The sequence below is a fragment of the Henningerozyma blattae genome, chromosome 3, assembly GCF_000315915.1.
Source record: "Henningerozyma blattae CBS 6284 chromosome 3, complete genome".
NCBI lineage: Eukaryota > Fungi > Ascomycota > Saccharomycetes > Saccharomycetales > Saccharomycetaceae > Henningerozyma > Henningerozyma blattae.
This window is the reverse complement of record NC_020187.1, coordinates 201,666-218,116: the sequence shown is the minus strand read 5'-3', so window position 1 is coordinate 218,116 and position 16,451 is coordinate 201,666. Positions and strand designations below refer to the sequence as shown.

Sequence of the window (16,451 nt, the reverse complement as noted above, 5' to 3'; positions counted from 1 at the left end):
ATTCTATCCTCTTCGAGTTTACTCATTTTCTGTTAATAATTATTATACTACACCACACTTTTCTTACAAGCGTCATTCGTCCTTGTTCATTCTATTTTATTTCATCCTACTACTTTATTTTACTTCATTTTACTACATTTTCTACCCTTCCATTCATTCATTATATTATACTATTATTATATTTTATTTTCTTCCATATATTTTTGCACGATTTTTATGACCCCCATGAGTTCTTTTAGTCCATAATTATTTAGTTACTTATTGTATGTACGTTTTATTTTCTTAATGTATAACGTTCTTCTCTAATCTTTTTTTTTCTTATTATTTTCTATCTTAATCTTTCATTCTTGTCATCAAGCATGGATAGCCAAATGCATACAATTCCAGCCGTGCCTCCCAGGGCTGTCAACTCCGAAACTCGGGGTTGCGTGGGCATGTCTTTTTTTTCGGTATTGGCCGTGGGATTTCCTTTTCAGGTCTTAAGCTAATGGATTTCGAGCTTCAGTATTTAATAATAGCATCATTACTATTAATAACCTAATGCCAATATCTATTTAGCTATAAAACCACTATTGAAACTAGAACTCTTCAAGATAAACATCTTCTTTCTTGGTAATATCTCGAGATTTCAGTATGTTCCTGCTCTCCACTTTTTTCTTGGAATGACCTTCCTATATACGTCTACAAAATACATTGTCTTGATATCAAACTTCACTTTTTAAGCTTCATTTTTTAAGCATGACTCTAAAATGTTTCAATTAGGTAAAATGAATGACCAACCTCATCTCATCAACTCTTCTTGATTTTTCTTTCCTATATAAAGAAATCTATAACGTAATCCATTATTTCGTACCCATTTTCTGTACACTCTCTATTTTTTTTTCACTTTTTCAAAACCGTTTATATATGTCCTAATTTCCTATTCCCCTCATTTCGGATCTCGTTCTCCAACTTTTAAAGGTTTTACCTTTTCAAGAATAATCGGACTATAATTGCATATCAACCATTCAGCCCGGTATTTTTTTTCACTTTTTTCAATTGTTTTTGGGCTTGTTTGTTTGTCTTTCCTTGTTTATGTCATTGATTTTTAGTCCTTAACTATCGTTTTTGGGCTCTCAGGTCAAAGAGTGGGGGGCGGCTACTATTGCTATTGCTCTAGCCGTTTATGTTCTTCTTTTGTTTAGTTTTACGTCAATATCCTTATCCTTTATTTCACATCCTCTAAACCTTAACATAAAAGATTTCCTTGGAATGTTGTACAATCAACACAACCCCCCAATAACCAACGATCACCCCCTTTATACCCTCTATTTCCCCCATATTCCAATAAAACATATGTATCAATAAGGTATTCCGATTAATTTCAATTATACACATGTTCATGCACTCTTATATATATATATATATATATAATATGCTACTGCCTTTTCACTTATAATCTTATCTCTTTGAACCGCAGATCTTGTTATGATGGATGGAGATCGGTATTACTATATATTTATAAAACTTTAAGCAAATAGGCAATTAGCTTTTTTTTTCACATTCATTTTGTTTTTACTTTCCATGACAGACTCGACTGATACTACAGAACAATCTTCCTCAACAGTTTCTTCGCCCAATAGACATTCACTAGTGTCAAGTGTCATTGATGAAGAAGAAAATTCAACAAAAGAACAAATTCCTTCCAAGAAAAACGGTTCCAAGAAAAAAAGACATTTACCAAGACATTCTCACCGAAATCATAAAAACCGTCATGCAAGACATCATCATGCATCTTCAAATATAGATCCAGATGATGCCATGTATGAGGATGGTTCGGATAATGATGTAGATAATAATCAAAGCCATAGATCAAATAGATCTTCTGGTTTCTCCATATACGATGATGACTATAATGATGAAGATGATGACGAGTATTCTTCTTCTGCTTCCACAAGGCATTATAGAGGTACTAATCTATCGAGAAGGATGACTGAAGATGAATTGATAAGAGGTATACCCATTTATACTAGTACTACAAACCCAAATGATTATGTAATATTAGGGAAAAGAAAATATTTGAAATCAGAATTAAGAGAAGCATTTGGTGGTACTTTGATGCCAGGGGTAGCACCTCCAACAACTCATAAGTTTGGTAATCCAGTTCCATTAGGTCTTTCCGCATTCGCATTAACCACTTTTGTACTTTCATTCTTTAATGCAAGAGTTAAACATGTAGCAACTCCAAATATGGTAGTTGGATTAGCAATGTTTTATGGTGGATTGGTTCAAATCATTGCTGGTATTTGGGAAATTGCTCTTGAAAATACCTTTGGTGGAACCGCTTTATGTTCATATGGTGGATTTTGGATGAGTTTTGGTGCCATTTTCATCCCTTGGTTTGGTATTCAAGCTGCATATGAAGGTCATCCAAGAGAATTCGATAATGCTTTAGCCATTTTCTTATTGGCATGGTGTATATTCACTTTTGGTTTGGCAGTTTGTACAGTGAAATCAACAGTGATGTTTTTTCTATTATTCTTTTTATTAGCCATCACATTCTTATTATTAAGTTTAGGAAGTTTTTGTAATAGTCCAGGTGTGACAAGAGCAGGTGGTATTCTTGGTATAATTGTAGCAGTAATCGCTTGGTACAATGCATTTGCCGGTTTAGCTACAGAGGAAAATTCATATATTGTAGCTCATCCATTACCTTTACCGGGAAATGAAAAATATTTCCATTTAAAAATTAATAAAAATGCAAAAAATAACAAGCCGTTGGAATTTATTCATGATAAATCAGTGGATGATATGGAAACTTTAGCTGGACAATAATAACTTAAATCATGTTCTATTAATTTTTTTCCATGCATTTTTTTATCTTTATCCTTTATTATATATGCCTCTTTTTATTCTGTTTTTGTTTTTCTTTTTCTATTTTAATACCTCAATAATTTCCTCTTTTTTCCATTTATTTTATTTATTATGTATATATCAACATTAGTTGTTTAATGTTTATTCACACTTTATTTATTTTCTAGTATTAAGTAGCAAATAAAACAATTTCCATGATCGAAGAATGGACCATGTTGTATAGATTTTATAAAATACGCTAGATTATATAGATTGTTTATATATATATTATATTAAGGTAATGAATCTGTTAGAATGTATTCAGCAGAATTAATAAATAGTTTGTGATATAGTCAATATATCCATTCTTCTATTACTATTCTCCTTCTATATATCTATATAGCAGTGATTCTAATAGATTATGTTTGGAGGTTAATATATATATACGTAGGTAAGAGGACAGGATGTCATTTAGGTCGACGCTCATGTACGCCACCGTATATAGCGATATCCTTTAATCGGGTAAGACTTATAAATATCCCTAACAGAATCATCTTTCATCTAACTACGTAGTAGGAAACTTGGTAAATTTAACTATCTAAAAAATGATCATAGTTGCATCAAATTCTCAAGATTTTATTTATATTTTGTAACTTTTATCACACATTCATTATAAAACTTAACAAATTTTTAATTCGAAGAAATATTTGAGTTTAATTTTAATGGAAAATCATAATTACGCACCAATTTATAAAAAAGAAATAGAATATCAGCAGTATAATGGACTCACTTATCCTTGTTTTTATAATAGTATCTTGAAAAATTACACCACTGTTATTTTTGTTCCATTTTATTAGAGGTAAAACAATTTGATAAAAAAAAATAATGGGTTTCTGATAGCTTACCGTGATAGTGCATAATTCTTCGTTGAATCGTATTTTTTTAATGTTATACTGTATAACTTCAAATTCAAGGTTAGGTAGCCACAAGCTGAAAGGATAGCATAAATTCAATAAATTATAGCACTGTTTTTTTTTTGTTTTTATTTTTTTTTTTAAAACAGAATTTAAATTGTAAAAATTAACTCTAATTATAGATGCTATTTGGCAAGACTACCACATTCAGTCATCATTTTGCAATTAGATAAATCAAATCCTTTACTCAAAAACCTCTTCAAAAAAAGACCTAACTGAAACATTTTTTTTAATTTTCGTCTTTCTCATGGCCTTCTTTAATTTTAAATTTACCACAATTAGCTAAATTTACATTATCTTTAGAATTAACTGCCAGTTCAACACTAGTTATTGGATCAAGGCTAGTTGTTACAGGAATACCAGTAGCAACTCTATCTATATTATAGATATTTGGTGGATTAGAGTTTGAGCTAATAGCTCGATTAGAATGGTTTGCCATTTTATCGAAAATTCAAAACTAATTCCTAAATTATACAAATCAATGAATTGCGAAGTAACGCTGCTAAAACTTAGGTTATATACTCAGTTTTTTGTTTTAACTTCTTTCCAGAATATTTATCGTCAAGATGTTATGATCAATAAGTGTTGTTTAAACGTTATTAAGACAATGTTTAAGTATGAATATATAAACCTCGATATTACTCCTTATTCTTTGTAGCTTCTTCAAGCTCAAGAAAGTCCACTCACTAAACTTGGATCATCTCTTTATATATCTTGCCCAACGTCCTCTAGTTACCTCTTGTAGATACAAATCAAATCGTTTCTTTTCATCCGTTCTCTATTATAACTAGAGATCACTTTAGGTAATCTGTTTCTTACGATCCTTTCAGTAAAGGAAAATCCGTAAAATATTATTAACCACAGAATAGAAGAATTTCATTCTTGATTTATAGTGTAAAAACACCAGAATTCAAGCCTTAAACATAGTAGTTGACAAAGCACAAATCCTTGGTGTCTAACTGAATTTCAAAAAAAAAATAGCCCATTCTGACCATTATTCTCAAATAGTTGGAAAAAGATACTTATTGATAACTATGAAACAAGATATACAATTTGACACTTGATATGATTAATCTAAGCATACCCAAGAAAGCTTTACTCGTCACTAACATGATTCCGAATAAGAATGTGGCTTTTCTTTTGTTACTTAATTATTTCCTAAATACATATCTCACATTTCTTTGACAGTTGAAAAAAGGCAAATTTCTCACTTGTTATTAAACTATTTCTGGAACTGTAATTTACTTATCACAAACCAAAACCAGCTGCGATTATCCGATTTCCAATTCCAGACAGGTCACAAAGCGCTCTGCGGAGCTAAATTTATTATCCATTTTCAATAGTTGTAGTATTTTTATATTTATTAAACTTTAGATTTGATCAACTAAAGCTCATTTATTCGAAATATTAAAATTAGCAGTTTCAGAATATAAAATAGTAGAAATATGATCATTATTTCTCATCTTTTACAGTCTCAAGGTAAAAAGCAAACTGTAACAATAAAAATATTGATTAAATAACTAGTATATATGATTAGCAAAGTAGTAGATATTTAAATTTTTATTTTTACTAGCGATTTACTATTTTTGGTTACGTTTCTGATTTCTCCAGAACAAGAACAGGGTTATATTATTTAATATTAAAAAATTGGTCTAATAATTTAGTGGCATATAATCTCTCTCTTTTTCTTCTTGTTTGTGGCAATTATAATTTTCTTTACACAATATTAAAAGTGTCACAAATCCATAAAAAAGAAAGTATAAAAGCTTCGGACATTTTTACCAACTATAACTCTATATTTATTCTTAATGTATTTCTTCAAATCCAAAAAACCAATTATACAACAAACATTTAGAGCGGTATATTTGCTCCAATTAATTAAGTGCTCCATTTAAACGGAAACATTTCAATAAAATGTTACGTTATACATATATCACAGAAGGTTCGGTGAATTGGTGCTTAGGCTACAAACAATATAATACAAAGCGGCTGGTTTAGTTCAAGACTTTAGTAGAGATATTTACTATTTCTCAAAAAAGAATCCACGACAACAATGGCCCAAAATTAAATTGGTTAATGCCATCACATTAATGAATGAGTATAAGCTTCCAATATACCTTACTATCTTTATGAACATACGAATAATACTGGAATATACTTATCAACAGCATTATTGCTATTATTACTATAAATATCGTATATAGAAATTAACAAGATAAACTTTGGTTGTTTCTATTAAACAACTCACACAACATTCGTTTTTATGGCTCGATAAAAACAACAGTATAGACAAAAAGGAAAAAAACATGGTAATTCCTATATAGTCGTGCCATGATCAACCGTTAGAATACTCGATTGTTCTTAACACATCTAGTATACTGGTAGCCATTATATCACTTTTTTAGTTGAGGCGAAAGCATTACTAATGATAAGCTATTATTAGTAGAAGTCTTTCCAACCTTGAGAAAGTGATGCCCATTAGGGTAACTTCAACTGCTGCCTCAGTCAGTTGACAGTGCTTATTCAGTGCTGGCTCTAGGAATTTTTGAACTATTTGGCAATAGTTCAAATACTAACTTGAGGAAACCCCAATAAGGGGAGAGTAAAGCATGGAACCTGGGTAAATGTAGAAATAAGGGTAATTTAGGGGTAAAATTAGGGGGTACCTTAAAAAATAAGGGGAAAGTAAGGTAGAAAATATTGATAGTTATAAGGGTCCTTTTAAACAATGTCAAGTAAATTATTAAACCTATAGCAATAACAGTCTATAGCTTAGCATAAATAGATACTAATCAAAGTCTTCAAGTAGCAGAGTTCAGAATGCCAAAAATCAATATTACTAACTACTATCTTATGAAGTTTACTGCTGGCTTACCGATTCCGATACGTTTCGAATAAAACATGATTTAGTTTTTGATTTTGTGGCACTAGAATATTACATGGCTTAAAAGTCAATTCTTGCCATCGCGTTTTATTAAATTAGAATATCGTAACCTCAAATATTCTATTCTACTAATAAGCAATGGATAAAAACACATTTTTAAAGACTTGTATCTTTTTGATAGTTCTCGTATTTACATATTTAGCTATTAGATTACTAGTACATGCCTCTATCAAAAGTCCGAAGATTCTTCTTACCAAAGTCCGAAACCTATATTTAAAAAACACGAACCTAAGAAAATCAGCCCCGAAAAGTATAGTGAAAAAACGCAACCCGAGAGAATTAATTGAATTGAGCTGATGAAAAATAACAGGTGTATATAACACATATTATCTGCCTCATCTGACCTTTATTTAGCCAGGACTCGTGATGTCCTGGCAACTCCCAGATGTCTTCATTGATTGATGCTACTTATTTGCCTCTAATACCCATAGTCATCGTGAAAAGCCAACAATTTTCTAAAAATCGCATTTTCAGATAAGAACCGCTTTTATCGCAGATATATAACATATTGCAAGATTGGAAAACCTGCAGGCCTAAATATATATTCCAAAAGAGAGCACAATGAGACATAGGATCTGCTCCTAAAATATTCATGGATGTCTAGGAACTAGAAAGTGATGCTGTAGATATCATCAATAAGACAAGAAAATGCTTATCTGTGAGCGATATTTGATTACATTCATAAATGCAATAATGTAAGGTATATCGTCTAAGGAAATGTAATTCATTCAAAATATTTAGTCTTGCTCTTAGTTTATTTATGAAGTCCATACAATTCGGCTACTACACCTAACGTAGTGCTTAATTACATCAACTACGTTCCATATATACACAAAATGCACATATTGTATCAAATACCATGCTCTATCCTGAAAAAACTAGTAAATATTAAAAAAAAAAGTTGAAGAAAGAAGTTTGAATATAATTTTTATATTATAATATTAATGTATATGCAAGTAAATAATTAAAGAAAATATAAGAACATAAAAAAGTGTCAACTTACATAGGCATTTAGGGATATCAGTATAATTTAATATGGTATAACCCTGCTCCAAGAAATATATTAAATGAGTAATGATACTAGTTTTTATGAAAGCTAGTTTTCATCGATTTTATTTTTTTTAAATAAACCTTTGAAAGGTTTACTCAGGAAGTCTGCAATTGGGTCACTGTCTGTTTTATTAATGTGCTGACCTTCTTCAATATCATCGGAAGCTACATTATCGGTCAAACGAGCATCTCTTAAGGTTAATGAAAACAGCAATAATGGCACAGTAAAGACTAAGGCTACAATAGTTTCCAAACGTTGTACATATCTATATGCCTCCACCATTTGGTCTCTAACTGTTGTACCCCAGGTATAATTAACAATAAAGGAATATGGAGAACTATAAGCGGCAGTTGCCAAGGTGGCATCTCCCATACGCTTATGTAATTGTTTGTATAATGTTTGAGTCCAAATTGCACCAGAAACAGCAGCACCAACGGCAGAACCAATTCTATACATTGTATAGTTTAATGCAGTAACTGTTGCCATATCAGCATGTGACACAGCAGCTTGAACAGAAACATTGATTGGATATGTGAAAAGAGTTGTACCAACCCCCCAAACACATAGAGAGGCAATAATACCATTATGGGAGGAAGCCCCACCTCTGTAATGATATAACAAACCCATTGATAGCATCCATAAGGCACAACCTGCCACAATAAATGGCTTTAATCTTGTAAAACGGGTAATTAACAAGGCAAAGATAGGAGAACCGACCGTTGAAACGAATGAAGATAGAGATGATATTCTAGTTGCAGACTTCACTGACTCATTAACACCAACTATCAAAACCGTGTACAGGTAATCAACTGCCATATAAAAGATGAAATCAATTAAGAAAGAGATAGCCATGGAAGACCAAACTGCACGATCCTTAACTAATTTAGATGGAATTAGTGGTGATTTAGAAAATTTCCATTCCCAAAATGTAAAGATTGGAATTAAAACAAAACCCAGGGCAAAAGGAGCAATAATATTACCATGATTCCATTTGGAGCTGGTACCACCAGCCAAAGTTAATGGAACTAAAATACAACCTAGGGAAGCACCCATTAATAAAACACCGATGACATCTAATCTCCAAAATAAATCTGTAATGGCAGAAACGAAAGTATGTTGTTGGATATAAGATTTTTCTTGTTTTAATAACTTCCATTCTTTTGTCTTTGAAGCCATCCATCTCATGTGAATTAGACATAAGATAATTGGAATAGAAGATAATGGGAAAATGAAAGCCCACATACCAATATCCCAGGACCAATGTTTAAGTGGGTTTGCAGCTGAAGTGATGTTTCCTGAAATCCAAGTATTAATAATATAAGGCCAAGTAGGAGCAAATTGATAAAATAATCTCCATTTCAAAGAGGAAAAATCAGATAAAATTAACAATAAAACAAGAATAACACCCACGTAACCAATATTATAAAAGAAAGAACCTGCACAATATCTCTGGACATCATAAGCTTGGCATTGAATGATAGTACCAACTGCGTAGAAAACAACAGAAACAATAAAAAGAGATAATCTACCAAACACATCAGATGCTCTAGCGTAAACAATTTGTGAAGCTGCAGAAGCAACAGCGTTAATGACATTAATTGTGGATAACAAAGAATGTTCAGCATAAGAAGAAGTTGCATAACCTGTATAAATATAACGGATATTACCATCTAGCCCGTAACCATACCCGCAGACAAAAGCAGAGAACAATAGGATAACATGATAATACCATTTATCGTATACTGATTTCATGATTTCTGTTTCACGAATAATTCTGGAGGTACTTGTTTTTTCACCATCTGATGGGATCTCGTCGATATTCTCAGAGGCTAGATATTTTTCATCTTTTGATGAGAAACCAGAGGAATTAGAGGTTTCTATTGTATTATATTTTTCATTTATATCTTCTTTTCTTTCAAATATACCATTATTCATCACAACATTTTGATTCACTGATTCGTTGCTTGTATTAACTTCAATACGAGTCTCGTTTGAAACCACTGTATGTGCATCATCTGCCCTATAATCAGCCTTAAAACTATTGTCAGCTACCATAGTTAACCCCGTAAAATGTTTATCTAGATTGTTTTACTCTAAAGCAAATATAATAATTGTAGAAAAGTAAAATGTGTTTTTACACAAGTTATCAAAATAAGACTGGTTCTATTTATAATGTCAAGCATAGATTCTAAGCACCAATCAGATTATTGACATACCCCACCTTAGACACCAAGACAACTTAAAATTTACTTTCTTGCTCCTTTCTTTTTCATAAATGTGACCTCATCTTTCATAACACCTATTTTATCCTGTATATCCTTCTATATTAGGCATCAAAAGTTCATTTAAGGTTTAAGAGGACTAGAGTTTCCTAAGATAAAAGAGGTTTTTTCACCTTTCACTCAAGGTTCCTTAGTAGACATATGCAATGCCTAATGGAAAGGAAAAGCCCAGCATCTTATTCTCGTAGTTTAATAATTCATAGTTTTGTCCCGGTTCATCTCTATACCCCGATAGACAGCGACAAAATATCAACCAAATAACCAACTTTTCTTTGGATTTGTAGCTAATAGTGTAAACATCCAAGCGATAGGGTCGAGGCATCAGCATTCATTGGAAGCATCGTAAATACAGCAGCGGCAGGGCACTATATAAATCGTAAAGAAGACCTCTCTTTAGGTGCAAATACACCCATAAATAGAGGGAAAAAAGGTGCATTGTGAGTAATTAGGCAACCCATATGGCTTATTTTTCCACCCTGCTGCTTCCCAAATATCTAAGCTCTGAAACATTTTTCGAAGGTGAATTTTTCATTTGTAGTGGCATTTGTGATGCCGTATGACCTGGGTGTTCTTCTGTTCAATCGGGGAATATGTTCCTATTCCGCCCACTTGCAAATTTCGGAATATTTTAAGGTCTGTTTCCAGAGCGATGACGAACGGCGGAAGGGTCGGGACTCTGTGAAAAGATTTGAAGAGTTGAACGAGATTGAGGAATGATATTTCCTACTATAGAAAATATCTATTCCAACGGATATCCATTTGGTTGAACTAAGGAAACGACCTATAAGAGGGCATCTCATCTCCTACTTCTTTATCATAGGCATCTAAAATAGATTTAAAGTTTTTATACTGTCCATAGGGTACATGCTACATGTGGGGTTGTGTTTACTAACAGATGCGCATCTGGAACATATTTTTGGACAGAAATTTGCAATAACAAAACTATAGAGCTTGTTAATAATATGAGTTCTATTTGCCTTAGCTAGAGTTACTTGTTGATTAACTAGTTATTTAGTATTCTCTGTATATCTTTTTTTAAATTCCCTGTTTAATTTGGTAAGGATCATCGCCGGCCTCTAATTAATTCCCAGCAAGGCTTTTTCAGGTACTATAAGTACCTATGTAACTGTTAGGTAAAACTTTACTTCTAGGTACTTCATCAAATCTAACTCCAAAAATTGATCTGTTTTTTCAATATTCCTCAAAATGCTATTGCCGATCGTTACTCCTTTTAAAATCTAAGTTACTTAAAGTAATTCTCACAGTAAGCAATTAGGTAGCCTTCTCATTAATATATATTCCAGATCGTGAAGAATTTATTAAATTTAAATTGTGAAAATGAGATAAAAACAGACAATAATTAAATTGACTCATTCTTTATTATGATTTTATTTGCTGGCAATCTAACACTGGTTTCCACTTGACTTTCTTTTATTTTCATATAGAGAAAAGACATATATTATAAGAGTTATAGCCTCAACTAAGATGACACACGCTTTTAACATTAACAATACTTATAACCTCTACCATCTTGATTGGATTACAACTGTCTCTTAAATATAACAACTACCGTATAATAATAATGATATTACGACTTTATCAGAAATGCTTTCTAGGTGACCAAATATAAAATGCTCTTGGTTACTTCACCAAACAAATAAACTCACATTCATTGCAGCCAGCTATACACTTGGGAACTGTAAGTATTCATAACATCTTCTAGCATTGTTACCAGTTGCCAGATCCACTACTGTTAAATTCAACTCAAGATTGAACAATAAGCCCCTTCCTACCTTAATTAAACTTAGGACAAGAACCAAATTTTGTACCTAACCTATCCCTTTTTATTTTAGGGTTCAAACTCTTTATCGTAGGAACCTAATTGGTCTTGCTTACGTATTCTTATATTCACTAATTATAAATATAATTAATTTTTTCAAATAATACAGTAATGTATTGACTATATTGTTCTGTTGAACCCGAGTATTTTCTCAAAAATGTTTATTACTGCACAACAGAATCACCTGAAGTAAGTACAATTTTTGTTCAAGTCAGCCGAAATAACTTACTCAATACTACTATCTCTCGGCCGAACAAATATAGTGATTAGATTTATAGCATTAAGTTTTCAATATTAAAATTAGAATTTTATGAATAAAAAAACTTACACCAAACAACTAAAAGATTTGTATTAATTTTTTAAAAACTTTTTAATATCATTGTTAGTATGCCTATGTTTGATGGTTTTTAAAATTTATTTTCAAGCGATTGAACAAAGAGATCTGACAATATTCTTAAGAAACCTCTCTATAAAATAACATTACCTTTTCAGTCTATGTTTATTTTAACCTAATATTATACCAATATTAACCATTTATTCTAACTCAGAATATAGTATTAAATAAGAAGTGACTTCTAAATGATGGAGGTATAATTAAACAATATAAACTTTAAAGGGAGTAACCCAGCAAGCAATTAAACTAGAATTCAAATATTAGGGCCAACAATATTTGCTCTTTAAGAAAAAATTTTCTTGTGGCTACTTTAGTTTTAAAATTATTGTTTTTATGGAATTCATTTCTATTGTAATATATTATTTTGAATATTAAAGGTGCATATGTTAACTTTAGAGAGGTATTTTTAAGAGGCCTAAGCATTTTTCAAATATTCGAGAGCCCCTATTTTTAAAAAGCATATCTAGTGGCTTAAATCTAGCAAATATATTTTAGATTTTTTGCCAATAACTCAGAGTTAATAGTAAAAATATAGTAATGAGGAAGTATCTTAAAATATAAATATGTTTAGAATATTAATACTCTCCAGACAATAAGAGACAAAAGTTACCTAAAATTTGTAGTCAAAACTCAATAAATCTTTAGTACTTCTCTAAAACTTACTTCTAGGTTAACATTTTTGAAAACATCATAACATGATAGAATATTTAGATGTACTACATATTTTATTATAAATATAATAAAGACTGAATATATTAAACAAAATGAGTTAGATATATTAACAAAGATATTTATTTGTTGTCTTAGATTTGACTTATTATTCTCCAATGTCCCATAGAGTGTTTCTACGTAATTAATGGTAAAATATTAGTGCATTTAAAAAATTACTTTTTAGAATTCTAATCTAGTAGTAAAAATTTGAGATCTTAAACTATTCTCTAATATTTTAAGGTCTCATATTGCTAGAAAACTTTCGTTCATAATTAAGTCCCACGACTGTTAGGAATACAGAGGGTTTATTTTTAATACATCTTATGTTATTTATTATTGTATATAGATGCTGATATGTAGATATTTATAATTATCTATTATATTAATAGTATACTTATGCAAAAAAGAAAAGATAATTTTATAGAATTAATAATTTGATCTGTTCATTTATTTTGAATTCTTTCGGCAATAGCCTTTTTAACATCTGCGTATACTTCGTCAACAGATTTCTCACAATTAACTTTTACTACTTTATTTTGAGATTCAAAATATTCCACAACTGGCATACTGGTTTCTTCAAAAGTTTTAAATCTTTTCTTGATGGAATCGATATTATCATCAGATCTACCACTTGTTTTACCACGCTCTAATAACCTCTTTAACATGACTTCTTCAGAACAATCAAAAAATAAGGTAAATTTACTTGGAACAATCTCTTCTTCGAAAGTAATGGCCTGATCCATTTTTCTTGGGAAGCCATCTATTAGAAACTTAGTTTTATTATATTTTTCAAAATTTTCAGCAATAGCACTCTTTAACAAACCAATAGTGATCTCTTGAGGGACAATTAAGCCTTCCATAATATAGTGTTTGATCAAAGCACCAACTTCTGAACCATCACGAGCTTGCTCAGCACGTAATAAATCACCAGCAGATAGATGAACAAATTGGTAATTGTCAACTAATTTGGTACACTGGGTTCCTTTACCAGCACCTGGACCACCCAGAACAAAGATAACAGAAATTTGATCTGAATTAAAAGTTGGCTTTTTAATGACACTCATTTTACTCTCCTTATTTAATTTGCATATAAATATGTAAAAGTTTTCTCTAAAAACTACAGATTTAAATTCTTCTACGTTATATAAATTCTTCGGTAGTTACTGTTTTTTTTTAACATCGCATTAGTTTTGGATTCCCGCTTAGGAAAAATCGCCGTTAATTTTTCACACTTTGTACCAATGTCAGAAACTTTTAAAACACTTCATATTTTTAAGGTACCATCACTATATAGCCAAAGATCTTTAGGCTTCTGCTATACTTATAAGAATTTGGTCACAGGAGAGGTGTGGATTCAAGCATTGTATAACAAATTTTCTGATTGTGAATTAAGATCTGAATATAGTAGCGACTAGTAAGCAAAACAAGAATTAAATATATCTTATGATGGAGGAACAAGAAATAATGGGATTTTTGCTAGAAGAAAATGCACCCCTAACTCACACAGATACTGCACCTAAAAAGAAATCTAGATGGCTAGTTTCAACTCCAAATACTGAAAATAAGGGAGAATCAAGTCTCATATCTTCACCTAATCTTAACAATAACAAAAATAATGTGTCTTTACGAATTTCAGATGAGTATAGTGATTTATTTGACGACCTGGATAGCATGATATTATCTAATATTTCGAATATCAACTCTAAAGTTTATGAAAATGAAAAAAATGAGTCTAGAAGTCAAATAGGTGCAAAAAATATTCAAAGGGGAAAGAAAGATAGAAACAGGCAAAACGAAAGAAAAAAGCCAGAATTGAATGGCTTGGAAGATATCAAAATAAAACAAAAATCCCCAAATACTTTAAATACAAACTTAAAAGATAATACTTCTGAGATGATAAGGCTTGCTAACAATTCTGATCTTTGTACCATAGAGGATGAAGATGAGAACATCGCATTACAGTCAGAGTGCATAAGATGGTTAGAAGAATCACTTGCTAAAAAACTAAGAGATCTAGATGTTCATGAACAGGCTTTAAAATATACTACTAATAATGAGATAAACAATAAGAACGTTGAGAAAAATAGCAAGGTATCAGTAACAAATATTGAAGAAGATTTGACGACAAATAAGAAAAAGGATGAGGTTTTAGAAACTATTCGATTTAAAATTTATATATACCAGAACTTAGTTACTGAATCAAAAAAGTTCCCTTTTAAAACTCCTTCTGGGTCTGAAATCCAACATCAAAATAAGGCTGAATTCAAAAATTTAATTGATAAAAAGAGAAAACAAATTAGAGCTCTAAGGAGAACTTTAAGAAATCAAACACAGAAAGTTGGAAATGACTCTAGTCCAGAAATAATTGATATACAACAGAAAATTATAAATTGTCGCCAAGAATTAAAGCAAATAGAATTAGAAAATAAACGAGAGATGAAAAGTAGTAAAACTTTACAAAAACAAATAATTAAAGAACTAGAGGAACACTTACAGCTATTTTTGAAGATGAAAATTGAAAAGGGAGTAGAAGGAAACAATAGGCAGAAAAATAATAAAAAAGTGGCCAAGCAACCTAAAAATATAGAATCATCCTCAAAGAAAAGTAAGAAATTACCGACCAAAATCCCTGACACGTCAGAAAAGCTTGAGAAAAAAATAATCACTAACAACAAAAAGCTCAAACCTAAGGACCGGTCTTCCAATATATCCAATAACAATGAACCTATATCTGAAGACAATATTAAAAATAAAACTAGTTCTAACGTAAATTATGCGAATAACAACTATAATAACAAATGTGATAATCTTAACAATAGTGAGAATGTACGTACAACGCTTTCACAAAGCAGCGACTCAAAAACCAAAAATAATAAAAGTAAGTCTGATACCAGAAAAGTACAGGAATTGACAGAAGAACAAGCATTAGGTTTAAACCGCCAAGAGATAATAAGTATTGATAATGAAAATCTTCATATTACAGAAAAGAAAAGTAGAACGTCCGATAGAAAAAATAATAGAAAGAAGAATGTTGTGTTACAAACTGAAGATCATACTAATGATACGAATGACAATGCTATCGAAAATACAAATCACAAAAACAGACGTTCTGGTAAAAAGATACCTGATGTTGTATCTCTTAATAATAGAAGCTCAACTTCTACAAATGAAAATATTCACAGAAATAATACTGACTATACTAAAAAGACAAAGAAATCCAATAAGAAAAAAAACAGGGATAACAAAGTAACCATCAATATTGCCGACAAGAGTGCAAAAAATCTGAAAAGAGAAGATTTATTTGTATATTTTTAGCTAATTTCACTCATTGCTACGAATAACTTATACACCCTTAGCATTATTGGCCATATAATTTACTTTTTTGAATAGATTTACCAAGTAATTCACATTAGTATATAATTT

The 16,451-nt window shown here is 30.8% G+C and overlaps 4 protein-coding genes across 4 annotated transcripts; 2 read left to right on the top strand and 2 right to left on the bottom strand.

The window, feature by feature from the left end:
• Positions 1–1,563: 1,563 nt before the first annotated feature.
• TBLA0C01050 (acetate uptake transporter family protein) lies at positions 1,564–2,814 on the top strand (the record flags this gene model as incomplete). Its single annotated transcript, XM_004179391.1, has 1 exon — positions 1,564–2,814. The coding sequence occupies one exon, from the start codon at positions 1,564–1,566 to the stop codon at positions 2,812–2,814; it is 1,251 nt and encodes a 416-aa protein (XP_004179439.1).
• A 5,032-nt stretch (positions 2,815–7,846) lies between these two features.
• On the bottom strand, positions 7,847–9,856 carry ARN1 (siderophore transporter; the record flags this gene model as incomplete). The annotated part of the gene is made up of 1 exon (XM_004179390.1): positions 7,847–9,856. One exon carries the CDS (start codon positions 9,854–9,856, stop codon positions 7,847–7,849), a length of 2,010 nt encoding a protein of 669 aa, XP_004179438.1.
• A 3,615-nt stretch (positions 9,857–13,471) lies between these two features.
• URA6 (bifunctional uridylate/adenylate kinase) lies at positions 13,472–14,092 on the bottom strand (the record flags this gene model as incomplete). Its single annotated transcript, XM_004179389.1, has 1 exon — positions 13,472–14,092. The coding sequence occupies one exon, from the start codon at positions 14,090–14,092 to the stop codon at positions 13,472–13,474; it is 621 nt and encodes a 206-aa protein (XP_004179437.1).
• A 379-nt stretch (positions 14,093–14,471) lies between these two features.
• TBLA0C01020 (uncharacterized protein) lies at positions 14,472–16,343 on the top strand (the record flags this gene model as incomplete). Its single annotated transcript, XM_004179388.1, has 1 exon — positions 14,472–16,343. One exon carries the CDS (start codon positions 14,472–14,474, stop codon positions 16,341–16,343), a length of 1,872 nt encoding a protein of 623 aa, XP_004179436.1.
• Between the last annotated feature and the right edge of the window lie 108 nt (positions 16,344–16,451).